Source organism: Vombatus ursinus, unplaced genomic scaffold, assembly GCF_900497805.2.
Source record: "Vombatus ursinus unplaced genomic scaffold, bare-nosed wombat genome assembly UNPS02004691.1, whole genome shotgun sequence".
Classification (NCBI taxonomy): domain Eukaryota; kingdom Metazoa; phylum Chordata; class Mammalia; order Diprotodontia; family Vombatidae; genus Vombatus; species Vombatus ursinus.
The window spans coordinates 2261586-2280966 of NW_020944469.1; the positions used below are offsets into that span (position 1 = coordinate 2261586).

General features: G+C 46.2%; 1 protein-coding gene across 2 annotated transcripts; it reads left to right on the forward strand.

Annotated features, from left to right (window-relative positions):
• Nucleotides 1–2261: 2261 nt before the first annotated feature.
• LPAR4 (lysophosphatidic acid receptor 4) lies at nucleotides 2262–18482 on the forward strand. 2 transcript variants are annotated; one of them, XM_027839716.1, is made up of 4 exons: nucleotides 2262–2426; nucleotides 7459–7607; nucleotides 12411–12537; nucleotides 16024–18482. In XM_027839716.1, exon 4 carries the CDS (start codon nucleotides 16196–16198, stop codon nucleotides 17243–17245), a length of 1050 nt encoding a protein of 349 aa, XP_027695517.1. In that variant the 5' UTR covers nucleotides 2262–2426; nucleotides 7459–7607; nucleotides 12411–12537; nucleotides 16024–16195; the 3' UTR covers nucleotides 17246–18482. The 2 variants fall into 2 exon arrangements, with proteins under 2 accessions (XP_027695517.1, XP_027695508.1); XM_027839707.1 differs by lacking the exon at nucleotides 12411–12537.
• The last annotated feature ends 899 nt before the right edge of the window (nucleotides 18483–19381 follow it).

The window sequence follows — 19381 nt, forward strand, 5'->3', positions numbered from 1 at the left end:
TAGTAAAGGCTGGAGCAGGATTTGGACCCAGGTCCTCTTTCATACAAGCCCAATACTCTACCCACTATCCCATAGTGACCTCTGCAGTTGCAATAATTGCTTACATTTCTAAAGTGTTTTTATGGTCACAAAGCATCTGACCATCTCATGCCCCTACTTCACTGGGGAAGAAAGAAAGTAAGGCTCAAGTAATGTGACCTATATGAGGTCACACAGACAGTAAATGACAGAGCTGGGACTCAAACCCAAATCTCCTGCCTCCTGGTCCTTTCTGTATGCTCTCCCCCACCACAATGCTGCTTCCTTCCCTCTAGGCTCAGTAAGAGCCTTACAACAAGTCACATTAGTGGCACATAGAATATTGTCCTAGAAGGAATCTCAGAGGTCATTAAATCCAATATCCATCTTTTACAGAGGAGGAAACTGAAGCCCAGAGAGGGAAAAGTGATTTGCCTAAGTTCTCACAGGGAGTAAGTAGCATGGATTCAAACCCCAACCTCTGGATCCAAATCCACTGTACCATTACTGTGGGCTTCTTGCTGGAGTGCAGAGATTCTGTTTTACTTATCTCAGGGTACACTGTAGCACGCGGAATAGGACTAGATACATAGTAAGCACCAAGGGAAGACTTCGAGGCGGCAGAGCAACAGATAGAGAAGACATAGTCCATGTTAGAGACAGAAACGGAAAGGGGGAAAAGAAGGTAAGACAGTGGAAGCAGAGACCAAGAGACAAAGCGTTTTGCAGCGTCTTCTGTTATCAGTCAAGAGGTGTAGAGTTAGTGTCAGTCTCACTAAAAATGACTTCTGGGCCTGGCCTTGACTCCCAGTGAAAGCAGCCCCAAGGGAGTTGAGGGAAAAGGCCAAATAAACAAAGTGAAACATGTCCTGTTTGGGAGGCAGCAAATTGGCAAAACCGGACTTGAGAAGCAGACAGAGGATCCCCCCGATTCTCCAGGGGCAGGGCTCTACCCAGAGAAGGAAAGAAAGCATCCTACCCCTGGCTGGAATTTTTCATTCCAGCGAAGGGGGAGGGGCGAGGGGTGCTCGAGGTTGGTGGAGGGACAGGCTAGAAATGAAGTTGCAGATGGCTGGGTAAAGTTCTGTAACAGTGTTCAACGCGGGGGGGGGGGGTAGAAGGGAGGGGGAAGGAGGAAAGGAGGGAGGGAGGGAGGAAAGGAGGTGGGAGGATAACATTAGAAGCGTGGGCGACCCAGTCAGCAACCTATATAGCAGCAGAAAATACTGGAGGGGAGGAAGTATATAGCTGGAGATCATTCCATTATAAACAGGTTTCATCTGTGTGGCCCTCCTCTGGCCTCAGAAGAGGAGCTTTCCTGGGAAAGGTGTGCATGTGGCCCCCGGGGCCGAAGTGCTTTTCCACGGGTGGCACTTCCCAAGTTTAAGACAGTAAGTATCCGTCAGAACTTCTTTCTTGTTTTGTTGCCTTTTTTTCCCTTTATTCTTTTTTCCCCCCTCTGCTCTTTTCTTTCATCTGCGGCCCCCTTTCCCTCCCTTTTTCCTTAGTCTTTCTGCATCCCCCTTTTTTTTTCCTGAGTGTTTTTCCTTCTTGTGGTCTTTCCTCCTCTTTCTGGGTTCTTTCTTTCTCCTTTTTGTGCTTCCCATTTCTCTTTCTTTCATACTTTCTCCTCCCTCTTTCATTCTTTCTCCTCCCTCTTTCTTTCCGAAGAGATGGGCTCTTAAGGACCCTACTCCAGCCTCTCTGCTTTGAACCGTTCGGGCCCTCACTCCTCATTAGGCTGCCTCCGGATGAGGCAATCCCGTTGCACGGACACGCACAGAAGCTCTCTCTGCCCATTAATTGGCCAGGAAAGCAGCCTTAGCCATTGTCAAGTGGCACTTAAGCTGCCAATTCCGGACTGTGAAAACGGCCTTTCCTGGGCAATGAGCTGGGAGGCCAGCTCGGTGCGTGCGCGCAGTGATTGGTGACTCCCGAGCCGAGCCGAGCCGAGCGCGGCTGCAGCCCCGGGGATTGGGCGGGCTCTGGGCTCCCAACGAGACCTCCTGAGCCAATGGAAAGCATTTCCTATTGAGACCCCCAAGTGCTCCCTTGCCCCTCGGCTTCTTCCCCAGACATTGGGCCCTTTCTTGTGTCCTGTTTGCTGAAGGCATGCCGGCTCTGGCATTCCGGAGACTCAGTGCCTAAACAAAGGCTGGCCGAGCAATGCCCCCCCGCCCCCGCCCCCGCCCCCGCCCCCGCCCCCGCCCCTGCTGCCGCCCGCCCGCTCCGAGGATGAGCGCTCGGCAGTGAGGAGCTGGGACAGACCCGGCTTGGGCTGCGTTCCCTTTGCGCCGGAGGACATGGAGAAAGGCATGCACTTTGAAAGAGCCTACCATTGTGGCCAGCCGGGCACTGGGTCTTGCTAGCTAACTGTCTGCTGCCATGACCGTACTTTCTCACTCGGGGTAAGTCTCCTTCGGTCTGTTGTTCGGGAGTGGGGCCGGGGGGCCGGGGGTGTGCTCCTCAAGCGGGCACCCTGCCTCTTGGAGCGTTGAGGGCCGGGAGGCTCCTCTGCAACTTTGGGCTGAACGAACAATCGATTTCGATTGTTCCTGCACGGATATAATGAAACGACGGTAGGGTTCTCGGGATTCTGCTTAAAGTGAACACAAATGTCCCAGGAAGTCAGAGTTGCCTGGGAATGAATACAGTATGTACCTTGCCAGCAGGATTAAAGGCATCTCCGTGTCTAGCACTTTAAAAAACTCCTGTTGCTCCGGGTTACGGTTCTCTTTTATTCTCTTCAAGCTCAGAGGCTGCCTATTGGGAAGACGTTTCTTTTAGGGTTAATGTACATAAGATTTCTGGCCCATCAAGCGTGATCGATGTATGTAAGCCAGCAAATTGAATTATTCACCAATACGGTCCTGTGTGTGTCAGCTGAAAACCCGTATCTTGGGTAAATTGGATGAGCTGTTTGGAATGAAATGAATAGATGCGGAATTCCAGGACAAATACAGGGTCAGGGTAATGGTGAGACGGGGCAGGTACGAAGAGGATCCTTTCTGAGTAATTCACTCCTTGTGTTTTTACTTCTAACATTCTTCCTGGCAAAGCTCTTTCTGAATTGGTCTGCGTGCCCCCATTCTCTGCTGCAGGCATTTGGCCGTTTAATTCAGTAAGATTTCAGCGGGGGAAAATGAGCAAACAAATCCCTACGGGGAGGTAGCTCAAAGCTTGGTGGGGTCATTCACCATCTCAGCCAGCCCGATTATACCAACCCCTCTTCCTGGCTAGCATAAAGGCAACTATTAGAGATCCGGAGCCAAAAGCTCTCTTCCCTTTCGGTGGTGGGGGGGGCTCAAGATACATTCAAAAGTAGCCCCAACGCACACACACACACACACACACAATCTGTGAAGCCTTTTAACTTGTCACAGTCTAAAAATTACATTCCTGCTAGGGACGGTATTTGGTCAGCTGATAAAATCACTGGCCTCAAAATTTTAAGGCAGCCTTCGTAAAGCAAAGAAGTGAAGGAGAACGTTTGAACAATTCAGATGGGGCCTTCAGCAATCAATGCCCACAGTTAGAAACCAGAGAGGGAAGGGGCTGGGGGTTCACAAACACCCAGGAAAACTTGAAGAAGTCAAAAGGCTAAATCTCTTTGGGGGGGGGACCTGAGTTGTTGTTATTGTTATTGTGAGGAGGTCAGGGCCACAACTGTGTACGTAGCATAATGCTTGTGTTCGTGTGTTCATGCCCTTGACTTGTATAGAGGATTGAGACTTGTGAAAATTGTGGATGAAAACTAGAAGCTTAGCCTATGGCCATTGACCCCAGGGGAAATTAGGCTGAGTTTTCACGGAGGCCGCCTGCCTGGTCCAGCACAAAGAACCTTGGCTTTGGAGCCAGAGGATTTAGAGCTGGAAAGGATCTTAGAGATGATTTAATCCAACTCCCTTATTTTACAGGGAAAGACATTGAGGTCTAGGGAGAAAGGGTACCCTGGGTAAGCTCACGTGGCTACTAAGTATCAGAGCCAGGATTTTAGCTCAGAGCTTTGAAATGAAAATCCAGGGCCCTTCCTACTATACCTCACTGTCTCTCCAAGGTCAATGTCCGAGGCACAGCTCTGATATTTACTAGCTGGGCGAGTCACTTCATCTCTCTAAAATGGAGATAAAATGAAGACCACCTACCCCATTCACTGAGTGAATGTTGGCAAAGAGAGATGGGGGCTAGCATCCTTCAAAAGATAAGAAATATCTATACATATTTACTAGTTAGTATATAAAATGGTTTGCTATATTTTGTCTTCTGAGCGGTTGAATTGTCACCTCACCTTTTGAAGGAAGATGGTAGAGTCTTTGAGAGGGATAAGGTGGGCTAACGAAAGGATGCCTGAATGTGGACTCGGGGACCGAAGGAAAGTAGGGCTAGGATGGCCAGATGAGGGTCAAGCCCAGGTCCAGGAGCAAATCTACTGAGAGTGGAGCTGATAGGGATGGTATAAAGATCAGACATGGAGATAGCCCACAAGGTTCCGGCCTGCTAGGCTGACGGCCCTACCTCATCGACAAGATATCAGAATATCAGGCAAACAGTCAAAACTTCTAGTCTCTGTGGGAGGATCTGAAGATAAATATGATAAGTTACTTGCCCTCAAGGAACTTACCTTCTAGGAAGAGAAGCAAATTATACCTATATGACAAGTTACCCAACAATACAAGGCATTATAAGCACCATATGAGTGATGATAGACATAAGATGTTAAGGAGTTCAGAGGAGAGAGAGAGAGAGGGAGGGAGGGAGAGAGAGAGAGAGAGAGAGAGAGAGAGAGAGAGAGAGAGAGAGAGAGAGAGCATTGTAGTGATATAGTGGAAATGACGCTGGACTGAACACCCTGGGTTCAAATGCCAGATGCCAGAGCTGCTTAATACTAGCTGTGTGAACTCGGGTAAGTCCACTCTGGGCTCCAGTTTCTTTCTCTCTAAAGGTAGGGGGCCAAACTAGATTATCTATAAGGTCCCAACTAGCTCGAAATCCTATGGCTGAGGAAGGCAACAAAGGCTTCATGGGTGCTCAGTAATAATGTTGCTCAGAGCTGGGTCTTGAAAGATGGATAGCATTTGATGGGCAGAAAGTGGGTTGGGTTATGGGGCATTCTAGGCGTAACAGTATGAACAAAGGTATAGATGTGAGACTGTGTGTTCACGGGGTGCTTGGAGACAGGAAGATCAGCCTGGCTGAAGCAGATTTTGTGCAGGGGAGTAGTTGGAATCAGACTAGGAGTCTTGAATGAATATACTGTAGAGAGCTGGAGAGCCCTGGAAGGTAAAATACACCAGGCAAGCTATTTGTGTTTTACTTGATGAAAATGGTTTCCCTCCTTCATATTGTCTAGTCTCTACCCACATGCTAGAGAAGGAATTCAAGATAAAGCGACTTGGGAGCCTAATTTCTCTGACTCACCAATAGCCAATCTGAAGCCCTATGTACAAGGAGCTTCCCCTCTTTGGACAGAAGTAAATGACTAGTAAATTGGCCGCTTGATGAGCTATACCTCCTGGATTAATTCCTCACCCGAAGGATTATTGGCTACCAAGTAGACTTAGGCTTTGAGTAATGATTCTCAGTGGCCTGGTCCCCATGGAAGCTTCTCTGGGCAGCTGGATCATGGAAGCATGCAGTCTTCATGCTTATGACATGATAGTGTCCATGTGTTGACATGAGGCCTGATGAATAAATGGCTTAGGATATTGAAAAAAAAAACTCAAACGTGGCTTTGTTATGACTCAAACACAGCAATACTAGTCTTCTTGAAGTGGTGGGAGGGAGCAGGTGGCCCTCAGGGCATTCTCTGCCAAGGTGGGCCATTGACAGAAAGTGTTTAACAACTCTTGGCTCACTAGCCTCTGTGCAACTAGGAAGTGCTGTCAATCAGTCTAGCCTCTCAGGTATGGGGCTGTTCCTGTGGGGTACCCAGTTTTAGAATTGTTCTCTGCACAAAGTTGGCACTCACATAAAAGTCTGTTGTGTTTAGTGGGGAATGACCATAAGATCACCTTCCCTCGTTTCTATAGCCAGAGGAGCATTGGGATGGTGAGTGTTTCTAAGGAATTAAGAGAAGGGGAGGAGGTACCTACACATTCTGGGGCAGTCGAGCTCTTGTGAGACTGGGATTTCAAGTCCTTAAAACAAATATCTTCTGATCAACCCAACTCAGGTAATCACCCCACTTTGGAAGTATATTTTTAAAAAAAGCTCTAAGGAAAGCTGGAAATTGTTAATAGCAGCATGCAATCAGTCATTCATCTTTGATGGTTTATCCAGGTCAGTGATGGTACAGCGTGAGGGGAAGCATTTACCTCACTCCTAGCCCTCTCAAGAATTGAAGAAATCTTTGTACTCATCTGGGAATCTGAACATTTCAAAAGGGCTACATTCTCTTGAAGGGAGGGATAGTGTGCTAATGCTGTGGGAGGGTGTGGCCTGGCCCTTCCTTCTTCTTTCCCCCCTTTTTTTCAGATGGCCTTCATACAACAGCTAGGAGTGTTAGCCATACCTAGGAAGGCAATATTAGGAAGAACCTTAGAACGAGAACCTAGAATATATCAAGAGCTAGAAGGAACAATAGAAATCATCTAGTTCAACCTCCTCGTTTTACTGATGAAGAAACTGAGGCCCCGAGAGAGGAAGTGTCATTGAGCGAACTAGGAATAAATCCTGAGCCAGAGTGTTATTTTTACTAGATTGTACATATTCCCAATTATTCGGAGTCATCCCAGAATGGGGTATTCTGATAAATGAAATAAGCTTGTTAACTGAGAGTGACATACTCACAATTAAAAAAACATTTAGAATGGTCTGTTATGTGGTGAAAGTAAAGTGTAGCAAGTGGCTAGACAGACTCTGTGCTCTATTGATATTCTGGTAATGTCAAGAGAACACAGGGAGGGAGTTCAACATGTTGGGTAGACTCCTGTGGCAAATTTCTGGGAGGATATGGATAAGAGTTGAGCAGGATGAACACGCATAGAGAAACTAGGTTGCATTGTGGGAGAGAAACTAAAGTAACAATTTGGACCCTCCCAGGAATACTCTTTCTGCATGACCAGTTAGTTCCTTTCTCAATGTGGGGATGTAGCAGGTCTCAGGGAAGAAATCAGGCCTGGGGTCAAGGGGTCGTGGGGGCTCCAGCGCTGTGTTCCTCCCCACCTCCCCCTTTATCTGCGCTGGCTGTCCTTCCTCTGCCTCCCACAGGTAGACCCATGTATGGCCAGAACAGAACGCGTGTTGGGGGTGGGGAGGGGGATCAGGAACAATCACTGCCTCTAGCAAACTCACATAGGGAAGAAAGGGGGGTATTTATAATATAGTTTCTCTGTGTTGGGTATCAGGGTGAAGGGGGATATGGAGCTTACAAGATGTGAATTTCCAAGAGAAGTACATGTGTATTTCTTTTTCACTGGGTATTTCTTACAAAAATTTCAGATTCTCTAGAGCCAAGAACTGTTAGAGCCTTCAGTCAAGGCCAGACTGCCAATACAGTCCCAGCTGTCGAAGGAACAGGTTTGGAAGACGTGCCTGCACGCCCTACACTTCTGGAGCAAAGATCTCAGAGGGTCCCAAAGTCCTGCTGGGTCCGTATGGTAACCCTTATCTTCTCTGATTTAAATCCTGTTGTCATGAGCTCTGCCTTCTCTTCTGGGTCTAAGCTGACTATAAAGGCCTGACTCTGGGACTCAGGTATAACTTCTTAGGTGGAGAGAGGAGCTGACCATGGTGCATCTCAGCAGCACTGGCAAATGGGTTCTTTAAGCAACCTCTGAGGACATCTGGTGTCAGAGGTCCAATCTGGGCCCTTCCAGGTGGCTACTTGTATGATTTTTGTCAAGTTACTTTACCTCTCTAGGCCTCAGTTTCCTCCTCTGTACAATGAGAAAGTTGGACTACATAATATCTAATGTCTCCCCTAGTTCTAAATCTTACCCTATCAGCCTATTCATCAGAGTAGATGCCCACTCTCACAACTGCTTTACATCCCAACCCTCCATGCCTTGGTGCACCACCTGGGGGGTATACCCCAAATTCACCACTAGTCAGCTAATCTGATCAAGTGCCTGCACTAAATTCAGCTGGTCCTCTGATAAAAAACACATGGCTCAACCCCAGACTCAACTTGAGGCTTTTCCAGCTGGGCAAGATGAGCATTCAGGAGCACAGGGTCACCTTCACACCACAATAAGGTACTGGAGGAGAACATTAGAACAAACAAAAGAATTATGTTGTAGGAATTAGGCATGCTACATAATCAGACAGAGAAGCAGCCTGGTGTAGTAACGTCAGAGTCAGGAAGGCCTGGGTTCCTTCCATTCCAGCCTTTGACACACACTGACTGGGTGACCCTGGGAAATCGCTGAACCTCTCAGTGCCCCAAGCAACTTTCTCGAACTTGAAGTTACAAAAGAGTTATTGATCTGCAGCAGTGGAAAGGGTTTCCACACTAGGAGTTTCCCACATGGATGAAATCAAGTGAGGATCAAAAGCAAAATTTTAAAAATGACCAACACTTATTCAGACAGTAATAAAGGCCTGCGCTAATGTGTACATTATAAGTCATAACAGCTAATGAAAAATGCAAATGCACCTTAGGCTGTGACTCTCCCTCATTTATCTCCCAGCATTGCTCAGAGGGGGTTACTAGTCACAGTTCCTACGATTTTATAGATGTATGTGTACATCACTCCCATTTTTGGTCACTTGCCCAAAGTATTGTAACAATTGGTACCCACAGTAGGCTGAGACTATGGTGGTACCAGTCTCCTATTTGATATCTCCCAAAATTCTCCATTTCATTTTCTGCCCTCTTTCCTCAACCAGACATTCAGAATTATTAAAGGCAATGCCACCCCAAACCCAGGACAGGATGAAAAGGTCTTATTGTTTCTTGTGATCCAGTTAATTAAGCTAATACAAATGTAAGGTATTATTCTAAGTCTTGATTCTTCAATCTGTGTGTTATGTCACACACACACACACACACATATACAATGTACTCACATCTGTGGGGTCTCAGCCCCCTTGGTTTGTATTCATGTGCCCCTGCGTTGGTGCACATAGATATCTGATAATTAGGTGTCCAAACGGAAAATTGTTAAGCCTGCCTGGATGGTTTGGGGGTGGTAAGAAACAAAGCAAAATTCCCAATTGACATAGAGGCAAAGTGCAGAATTTGGAAATTAGTGCTTCCAGGAATTTCCCCCAAAGCCTCTAGCCCCTCTGTTGTGATGAGATACCAAGTCTCCAGGCTCAGAACAATTCTAAAGCTGTAGCTTGAGCAATTTCTCTGAAATCACTTTACTTCCTAACCAAGTGGGGGCAAAAAGCCACATTACTGAAAGGAGGCTGATGCAATTATTTGGAGCATTGGGCCCTCTTCTTTTCCAAGTGATGGACCATGTCAGTGGGTGAAGGGTTATTGGGGAAGTGAAGCCGCTTTTGGTCAGGAGAGGAGGGAAAATCAGCTTGGCCTTTGGGATAGGGTAGATAGGATCTGACTGGATCAGGGGCCCAGTTAGTCCAGCGCTCTAGTTAGGTAAAATGGATTGGGGGGGGGTGGCGGGGAGAAGAGCCAGGAGGGCAATGCAAACCAGATCTAGCCTGGGGAAGCCACCATTAACAGGAAATACCTCTCAGTTCTCCCAGGAGATCTTATGGAACATAGAAACCCAGGTTGAACAAGTGAAGCATTTAGCACAAAAGGAGGGTTGCCTAGCATTTGAGCTGATAGGGATCAATTTCCTAGCTCAATTGTGGAGTGAAGCCTTTAGCAGTTTCCTCCATATGGCGTGTTATACATATGACTAGGCCATGTTTGGGATATTCTTCTGAAATATCAACCGTAGAATAACAGAACCTGACCTTCGTTCAGTAGCAGCCATACCTTGGCTGGTGATTCGATGCTTTGGCCTGGGAGATGTCCTAGTCTTGTCTATTTTCATCTGTCTCCTGCTCCTGATGCCCTTACCCATCCCTTGTCCAGGATCATGTGGGGCTCCCTGGATTTTCACAGCATTTGGGTATTCCTTAGCTCCCAACACTATTTAGTATTTATAGGCAAGAATACAATGGTGTTGGAGGAAATGTTGGACTCTATTGTGTCAAGCTTCATACACTTCCACCAGATTAGAAAGAGGAAATACTCGAGAGAGCCGAACCACTCAAACCCGAGCAAATCCTATTCACAATGAATCAGTGGCAGAGACTTCAGGTTTCCTCAGCCTTCTGGGACTTGGTTTCCCAGGCTCTGATTGATTCTGCTTATGGCATTATGTGTGCAGGTAGTGAGGGAGGGAGTAAGCAAGCTCTTCTCTATGGTACCTACTATGTGCCAGGTATTATGCTGAGCACTTTTTACAAATATTATCTCATTTGATCCTCACAACAACCCCATGAGGTAAGTGGGAGAAAACTCTGCTTTTAAGGTATCCCCTGGAAAGTTTCCACCTTGTAAACTGCAGAGATTGATTTATTAACTGAGGAGGGCCAAGAGGCTAAATATTCTGCAGGAGTTGGGGAGATCCCAAGTTTAGCATACTTCATTATTGTTAAAAATCAAAAGAAAGAGTGGAAAATGGGAGTACCTGCAATAAGCTGTCTGAATTGAGTCCATATGTGTGGGTCAAAGTTAACGATTCATTTTGGGTTGGATTTTCTTGGTCCACCTTCAGTTGACCTGGTTCCTGCCCATTGTCGATGGGAAAGCATCTCTCTGATAAACTGAGCTCACCAAGTGATTAATTGTGGGCATAATTGGCTGTAAAAAGAGGGCATAAATGTGTGTGTGCATATAATTTTTTTCTTCCTCTGCAACTCATCTGAAGCACAAATGTTGGCCCATTGCCTCTGCTCACTGCACAATCTGTTAACCATTTATAAAACGCCCTAGTGGTAACTATGTTCTGCCTCCTTCGCAGCTAAAAGCCATTCCTTGAACCCAGCTTACATAGAGTCCTTGTGGTTTTTTCACCGGGGTGAATAAATGTCCTTCTTCCCAGAATCCTCCATCTGCAAGGCGTGAGCCTGGTGGAGTAGAGAAGAGCATTCTGAGTACCACGGTGTGGCAGAGCTGGGCCTCAAATAAAAGGCATCTTTCTGTCTCGCCGGGCTCTACAGGGCTATGGGATATTTCAGAGAGGTGCCAAGGGGAACAGGAACAAAGCCTTTTCCAAAACCACACAAGAAATCTTGCCTATTGCTCCATTCAGTTCAACTAGCTTAGGCACGGTCCCCGAAGGACACAAAACTGCTTAGAGGGCTGCTTTCAATTTTTGCCTAATGTGCCGTGTGACTTTGGGCAAGCCCCTTACCTTGTCCTGGATGTCAACTTGCCTCTGTTGGACTAAATTAGCTCAAAGGTCCCCCAGCTCCAATGTTCCACGGACCTAAGCATAGCATCAAGGGTGGAGACTTTGAATGCAGTATTTGGAGGGAGAAGCCTCTGTAAGCTTATTATCCCGACGTTGAGACAACTCTTCAACCCAAAGCCATTCCAGGGACATAGGTTTAATCCAGGACAGGTGCTGAAGACACTGAAGCCCCAGCTGCTACATGGGCGCTGTTTCCAGCCCTGCCTCACCCTAAAGATCCTGGGATGCTTCAGGGAATTTAGTCCCCGCTGAATTTGGCTTTCCTCAGGGTCAAGTGAGATATTTGGAAATCGCTTATCACATACCCTGGAACATAGAGGTGCTTCATAAATGCTTGATGCCCCCCCCCCCAGTCCAAAAGCAACCCCTGAGGAAACGTCGTCCCTCTCGATCTGGAGTTCTAGTCTCAGTTCTGCTGTTTGCTCCGTGTGACCACTTCTCCCCTTGGTGAGGTCCAGTTTCCTCAGGCTTAGGACGAGGTCGGACCCATAAACCCCTATGATGTTGTTAGCTCCAAAATCCCATGATCCTGCTTTCGGCTGACACTCAAAGACGGGATTTCTAAACAGAAAGAAAGCTGAAGAGGAATCATGTCTTTTTGGATGGGGACAGAGGTGCCAAGGAAATGCCAGCATAAGTGTTCCATTGTGTCAGGGAGGGCAGGCAAAGTTTAGAAAATGTTTCTTGGGTAGTATTGATCGCTTTCAGGTTCCAAAGTTTTCCACAGGTCCTACTGAATCCTTCCAACCTCAGCTCTAAGATGGGGACATGGGTAGTAGGTACACAGAGGAGAGGAAGGGTATAGCCAAGTTACATACTGAGTCAGAAATAGAACTCAGCTAACGTGCTGGGTAAAATCCCAGGACCACACTCTTACTGCTAGACAGCCAAGGTGCTATGTGCTACAGTGGGGAAAGGAGGCTGGCTGGCAGATAGCTGTCTCTCCCCATTTTCTGGGTTCAGAATTGTGAAAAGACTAATATTTTCTTACCTGTGTTCTTTTCTCTCTTCTAGGGTTGATTCCTTAGAGCAAGGTCACAAACATTAATTGAGTGCCTTCCTGGGCCAAACCCTCTACTGGGCATTCTGGGGTGTGCAAAAGTAGAAGACCCTGCCTGCCCTTCTGGAGCCAGTGCTTTGGGTAGGGAGACAGAACATATCTATGTTAAGAAGTGCAGAGCAATAAATATATTTCTATTGATTTGGGGCTGGCCCTGTGACTGTGAGGAAATTCCCTCCACCAATGCAGACTGGCAATTGTTTACCAATTCCTTGGGGGGGGAGGGGGCAGGGGGCGCTGAGAGCTGAAGTGGCTTACCCACAATGTCACAGCCAGACCTGACTCTGAGCATAACCCTTTATCTACTGCACACCCTCCTTGTCCGGGTGTCTCGGTCTCTTCCTTGAAGACACACACGTTGAGGAACCATAGAATTAGGGAGTAAGAAAAATGATGCAGCATTCACCTAAGAAGGCTACTTAAGAAAGGGAAAGGGGATTTAGTTAGAGTCTTCTTTCTGGGTGAAATCATTTGAAAGGAGGTGGGACTTGAAGGACAGATGCAATTTGGAGAGACAGAGGAAGGCGGATTCAGAGGCTAGATCAGGGGTGGGGGACCTGCGGCCTCGAGGCCACATGTGCGATTTGTTCTCTGCAGTTTGGATTCAGTCAAAGGCCCGCACTTGAGGGCCTAGAGGGCCAACATGTGGCCTCGAGGCCGCAGGTTCCCCACCCCTGGGCTAGAATTGTGGGCCAGAGTTTCAGGTTTAAGAACCTGGCCAAAAGAATGAATGCTAGAACAGTTTGTTAAGTGATGATTAGGTGCCAGGCGCTGGGCTAGTGCTGGGATGTAAGTACAAGCAAGGAAGCCAGTCCCTGCCTTTGAGAGGCTCCTGTGAAAACAAAGGAAGACCAAACCTAAAGGGGAGCTAGAAAGGAACAGCAGGGGGAGAGTATGCATGCTTAAAGCATGGTTTGAGGGGCAGCTAGGTGGCGCAGTGGATAGAGCACCGGCCCTGGAGTCAGGAGGACCTGAGTTCAAACCCGGCCTCAGACACGTAACGCTTACTAGCTGTGTGACCCTGGGCAAGTCACTTAATCCCATTGCCTAGCCAAAAAAGAAAAAAAAAAAGAAAAAAAATCAAAAGAAAAAAAGGACACTCTTTAAAAAAAAAAAAAAAAAAGCATGGTTTGGAACAGGTCAGGAAGGACTGTGGAGACCTGACCCTGGGCAAGAGAAGGCAAAATCCCAGCATCCCAAGGTCAGAGGGCAAGGTTCTGTGGGAGGGCGATGGCTAAAGGGGAGGTGGTATGATTTAGAAATGACTAGGAAGATGGACAGCTGGAAGGAAAGAACCTTAGAAATTTTCTGGTCTAATCACCTCATTGTACTGAGGCCTACTAAGGTAAAGTGACTTGCCTAGGGTCACACAGCTAGTGAGTGGCAAAGGTGATTAGACCAGAAAACCCCCATGCAAAACTACAGAAGCCCAAATGCCAAGCCCACTGGCTACCCTAAGCAGAAGAGGCTGCTCACCCAGTGGCCTGCTCTGCCGTGCTATCTCACTCAGGATGTTGTGTCTCCCATCATAATGCCCGAGTTCCCCGTCCTGCTTTCTGTCCAAATCAAGTTCTTCCAGGTCGTAGATTGCACCTTCTTGGTTAGATTGCTGAGCGTCTCATCCTCTGCCCTAGAGTCTCCATGTGGGGACACCTAGTGCACCATAGGGCACTGGTTTTTAGGAAAATGTGGGCTTATGTAGCCCAGGCAGGATTTTTTTTCTTTTTCTGGCTTAACTACAGAAGCCCTTTTACCTAGTTCCTGGGAATGAGCATTATGGTATAATGGAGTGCCCCCTGGACTTGGAGTCAGAAGATGTGGGTCCAAATCCTTCTCCTACACTTAGTAGCTAGGTGACCTTGGCTAAGTCACTTTCCCCTCTTGGGTCTCAGTTTCTTCATCTAGAGGTAGAGGACACAACACAAAGGTTTGGACTAGATTTGATGTCTACAGTCTAAATTTCTCTGGTTGCTAATATAAGGAAAACACATTTCAGAGGAATGGTTTTTACAATTAGAATATTATCCATGTGAAATCCATTTGTTTTCAATGTGGGACACAGAGACCACTTTTCTTTTATAGGCTTTTCATCTCAAAGGCTTGAAAAACTAACCACTGGCACATAGGGCCTTAGGGAGCAGACAGACATAGCCCTTTCCCTTAGCACTTCTCAAGCTAAGACAGTCCATAAGATATAAACAGAAATCTCCCCCCAAATCTGTACAGACATGAGCAATGCAGATTAAGTCAGTGGCTCCCTTATGAAGAAGCAGTCTACCTGGGGAGGCAGGCTATGCAGGCGAAAGCTTGGGGAATGAATGTTGACAGAGGATCAGTCCCTAAGCTCAACTCAGCGAGGCTGAACTTTGTGGTGAGGGGGCATTTTCGTGGCTATCAGAAAGAGGGGGGACATTCTGAAAGCAGGAATTGGGGGAGACATTCTAGGTGTGGGGTACCAGCTGAGCGAGTCAAAGGATCAGAGAGTTAGAGCTAAAAGGACTCTCAGAGACCATTTAGTCCAACCCCCCCCCCCACTGTTCAACCCCAAAAGGTTGAGTGATTTACCTAGAAGGTGGTGTGGGGACAGTGGAAAGAGAGCCGGAGGGTCTTGGGTTCTGCTTCTCTCTTTGACCATTCCTTGGGTTACCTACCATTTCCTCCAGACTATTATTCCTCACTTTCACGTCCTGACTAGATCACCTCCTTTTGCAGTCTTTTAGGCCATTCCTCACGTACAACACTGGGCCAGTAAGAAGAAAAGCAAGGAGACAGTGTGGCAGTCAAATGTCAATCAACCTGAACCCTTAATTAACCGGGACTTCACTTTGGGGAGGAAGGCAGGTGACAGGACAATGAACTCATGTCAGGGATTTAGTAAAAAAAACATGCTACTTCCAGGAGGTGTCCTCCAATCATTGTAGGGTCTGCCCAGCCTCCTCCTGTGCTTTCTCCATCTCTAGTCCTGCCCGGTGCACAGCGATGCTCTGACCCTGAGACTGTACAGGTTCCCCAATGACTACAGATTTAGTTTTGCTTAGTACCCTGTACTTAAGAAGGCCAGAGGCAAATATATTTTAGAAAAGGCAGCAAAGCACAGTGGAAAGAAGGCCATCCCAAAAGCCAGGAGACCTAAGTTCTGGCGCCAGCTTTGCTCCTAAAGTAGCCATGTGGCACTGGGCAAATCACCTGAAGTCTCTGAACTGAGCTCCGTTCCCTTCTCCGTTAAACAAGGATGATAACACTTGCACAAGGTTGTTAGGAAGATGTGACAGAGAAAGTCAAATAATGAAAACTGTTAAGTGTTTGAAACTATAAGGGATGATTAATAGTCATGGCGTTAATAAACAAAGGATGTTTTTGCTCAAACCCTCAGCTAGAGCAAAACCCCCATTTCTTGAGTGCCTCGGCTAATGCACAGGATATTTCATGATATTGAATTTCCTTATTATTGGCTCTTTTTCTTCAAAGGTGGGTAGGCAGGATGTGGATCTGTTTCTCCCTTTCAATGGTACTTGAAATACAATTGATTGGTTGCTGCGTTAACTGGTTCCATCTTGCCTCCTGTAGGGAGAAAAATACCTTTCTGCAATATTCAGGTCCCAGAGAAGTTACCTCTTTGATAGGCAGGTGTTCCAAGTGGCACTTGGCCCCTCTCACCTCCCCCCAGGCTTCCTGACCAGTGCATGGACACCACAGAATTCCATTGCAGCAACTTCCAGAAGCCCAGCCTGAAATTGGAATGGGAAACTCCAGCACCAACCAGACATGTTTCACAGATGACTCTTTCAAGTACAATCTGAATGGCGCAGTTTACAGCGTCGTGTTCATCCTTGGCCTGATAACAAACTGTGCATCCCTCTTCGTCTTCTGCTGTCGGATGAAAATGAGAAGCGAGACTGCCATTTTCATCACCAACCTGGCCCTCTCGGATTTGCTCTTTGTTTTCACCTTGCCTTTTAAGATATTTTACAACTTTAACAGACACTGGCCTTTCGGTGACACCCTCTGCAAGATTTCTGGGACTGCGTTTCTCACCAATATCTACGGAAGCATGCTTTTCCTCACCTGCATCAGTGTCGATCGATTCCTTGCTATCGTCTATCCCTTCCGTTCTCGTACCATCCGGACAAGAAGAAACTCGGCCATCGTGTGTGCAGGAGTGTGGATACTGGTCCTCAGTGGTGGGATCTCCGCCTCTTTGTTCTCCACAACCAACGTCTCCAATTCCACAACAACCTGCTTTGAGGGATTTTCTAAGCGCATCTGGAAGACCTATTTGTCCAAGATTACAATATTTATAGAAGTGGTAGGCTTCATCATTCCTTTGCTCCTGAACCTCACATGCTCTTCCTTGGTACTTCGAACCCTGCGAAAACCTGCAACACTGTCCCAGATCGGAACCAACAAAGAGAAAGTGCTGAAGATGATCATTGTGCATGTGGCCATTTTCATTGTCTGTTTTGTGCCATACAACTCTATTCTCTTCCTCTATGCTCTGGTCCGCTCCCAAGCCATAACCAACTGCTCCTTGGAGAGGTTTGCCAAAACAATGTACCCCATTACTCTGTGCATTGCAACACTCAATTGCTGCTTTGACCCGTTCATCTATTACTTCACATTGGAGTCCTTTCAGAAGTCTTTTTATATCAACACCCAGATCAAAATGGAGTCGCTTTTCAAGACTGAAACACCACTGACGGCGAAGACTTCTCTTCCGGCGATCCAGGAGGAACTCAGTGACCAGGCGATGACTAACGGGGGAGAACTCATGTTGGAATCCAACCTCTAACCATGCTATAGATCTCGCATTCATTCCATATCGTAGGACAGCTTCCCAATGATGAGACCCTGAGCAACAGCTTTGAGTCTAATACCACAGAAACTAGAGACACAATGCCTGCCTCCAGGAGGACCCGGATTCTTGTAGTAACACATGCCACTTTTTTTTCCAATACCAACAGGTCTAATGCAGTTCTAACATCCTGAGGGAGTACTAGATTTTTTCGCTATCCTAGAGTTTTGCTACGGGAAATGAATGGGTAGAGGATATCTTTGTTATCTAGTGATTTTCATTCGAATGGTAAGTGGAGCGACATGATTGGACTTGGAGCCATAGAATCAAGTCAGGAACTGGAAAACCAAGCCTATCAGCTTACTACTCATAGCTACATGCTAGTGTTCTTTCCCCCTTCTCTACAAAGAAAGTCAATGGTTCCTACATTCATTTTGAATGGCTGTTTTTTGGATATCAAACCAGCGTTTTCATCATTCTTCAAACTGACTCCAAGAGTGTATTTTAAAGTTTTATTTTCATTGAAACATTTGAATGGGAACACGATCAGATTCAATTCAACAACAATTAAATACCTACTACGTGCAAGGCACAGACCAGCTAAATTTGGCTTGTGTGTCTGTGTGTATGTGCATGTATTTGAAAGCAAATAGGTTGTGTTTGTGTAAGAACAGGACAGAAGAGTTACTGAGGTAACTGACTCTTCCAATCATATAAACCGCCACACACGATGGTGGCGTGTTCAAGTGCATGCTTATTTTACCTTTATATCTGTGTACTTTTCTTACTAGCAACATTCAGATCGAAAACCTGGGCACGATATAGCTGCAAAGCAAAGCATCTGAATCTGTGCTCAGAGCAGGGGTTAAGTGGGAGATGGGGGAGGGGGGGAAGCATATTAAAAGAACATTCTTAAAGCACGCATTTATCGTATTTTTGCATGATCTGTAGCCTTGGACAATGTGTGCTTCATTTTCTTATCTAATGGAGACCTTGGCTGCAGAATAAATATAGGCACTAAACATATAGATAGCAGCTAAGTTAGAAATCAGATAGAACTAATTCTTCTTTGCTCTTGCCATTTACAGGGGTATGCCTGACTGGGCATGCATCTCTCCTGCTACTTGTGGAGCAAAAAACCAAACCGATTTGGTGTTTTCTTTGTTTCTCTGCCACATGCCTGCTTGTTTTGCAACTAACTTATTATTCAATTTGCATTTCTTATAGATTTATGAAACCTATATTATATATATTATATATATATATATAATATATATATATATATATATATATAAATGAGCATGTATTTGTCCATTGGGCCGAAGGCATGAAGTTGTATAGCTGAGGCACTAAAAGATTTGATGAGAACGGGACACAAATCATGAATACAAAGTCTTTCTAGGCAGTGTGGAAGGCACTGCAATGGCTCTTGCCCCAGGGACCTGGTGATGTGTCCATAATAAAAATGTAACCAACCAATGACAATGGACTGAATGTATATTTATGTAGCAAATGGAATCTTTAAATATGCGTGAAAATAAAAAAATGATGCTTAACCTCTAATTTCTGCTTAGACTGACTTGGATTTTAAATGCTCATTTAATGTAATAAAATACATTTGAATTAGCCAACTGTTGCAGTTTCTTGTTGCTTTTCCTTTGAGTAAGCCCTAAAGGCATTTTTCTTTATCCCCAAAGAAAGGATATAGACTTGTTAGTGTAGGTTTGATCTCAAACCAATTCCAGCACCTCATTTTCAATGCTATGTAAAGTCTCCTGGAAGACTGGCAAATGGCAAATCCCTGAGCAGTTTTTGAAGGATCGAGTCAAAAAATTAAAACCCTCTTTTCCAAGTTGGCTTTGATTTATTTGGGGTTTAGGAGAAAACTGACTTTTTAATCTGGTTTCCAGGACTTGATGAATGTATATTAAATGTCACAGGGCACCAGGCAGCAGCCTTCCAGGATCCAGGAAAATGTGGCCAAACAGACCATCTGACAACAATGAGAGATGGTTGGAGCCAGTTGGCTGGATAAATCAATGGCTAGAACAGGTGGTGGCCACAGGGCAGGGCCATGCAGTGAATTCCTGGTAAACTCACTGATTTCTTTTGAGGGAACTAAATGGAGAAATC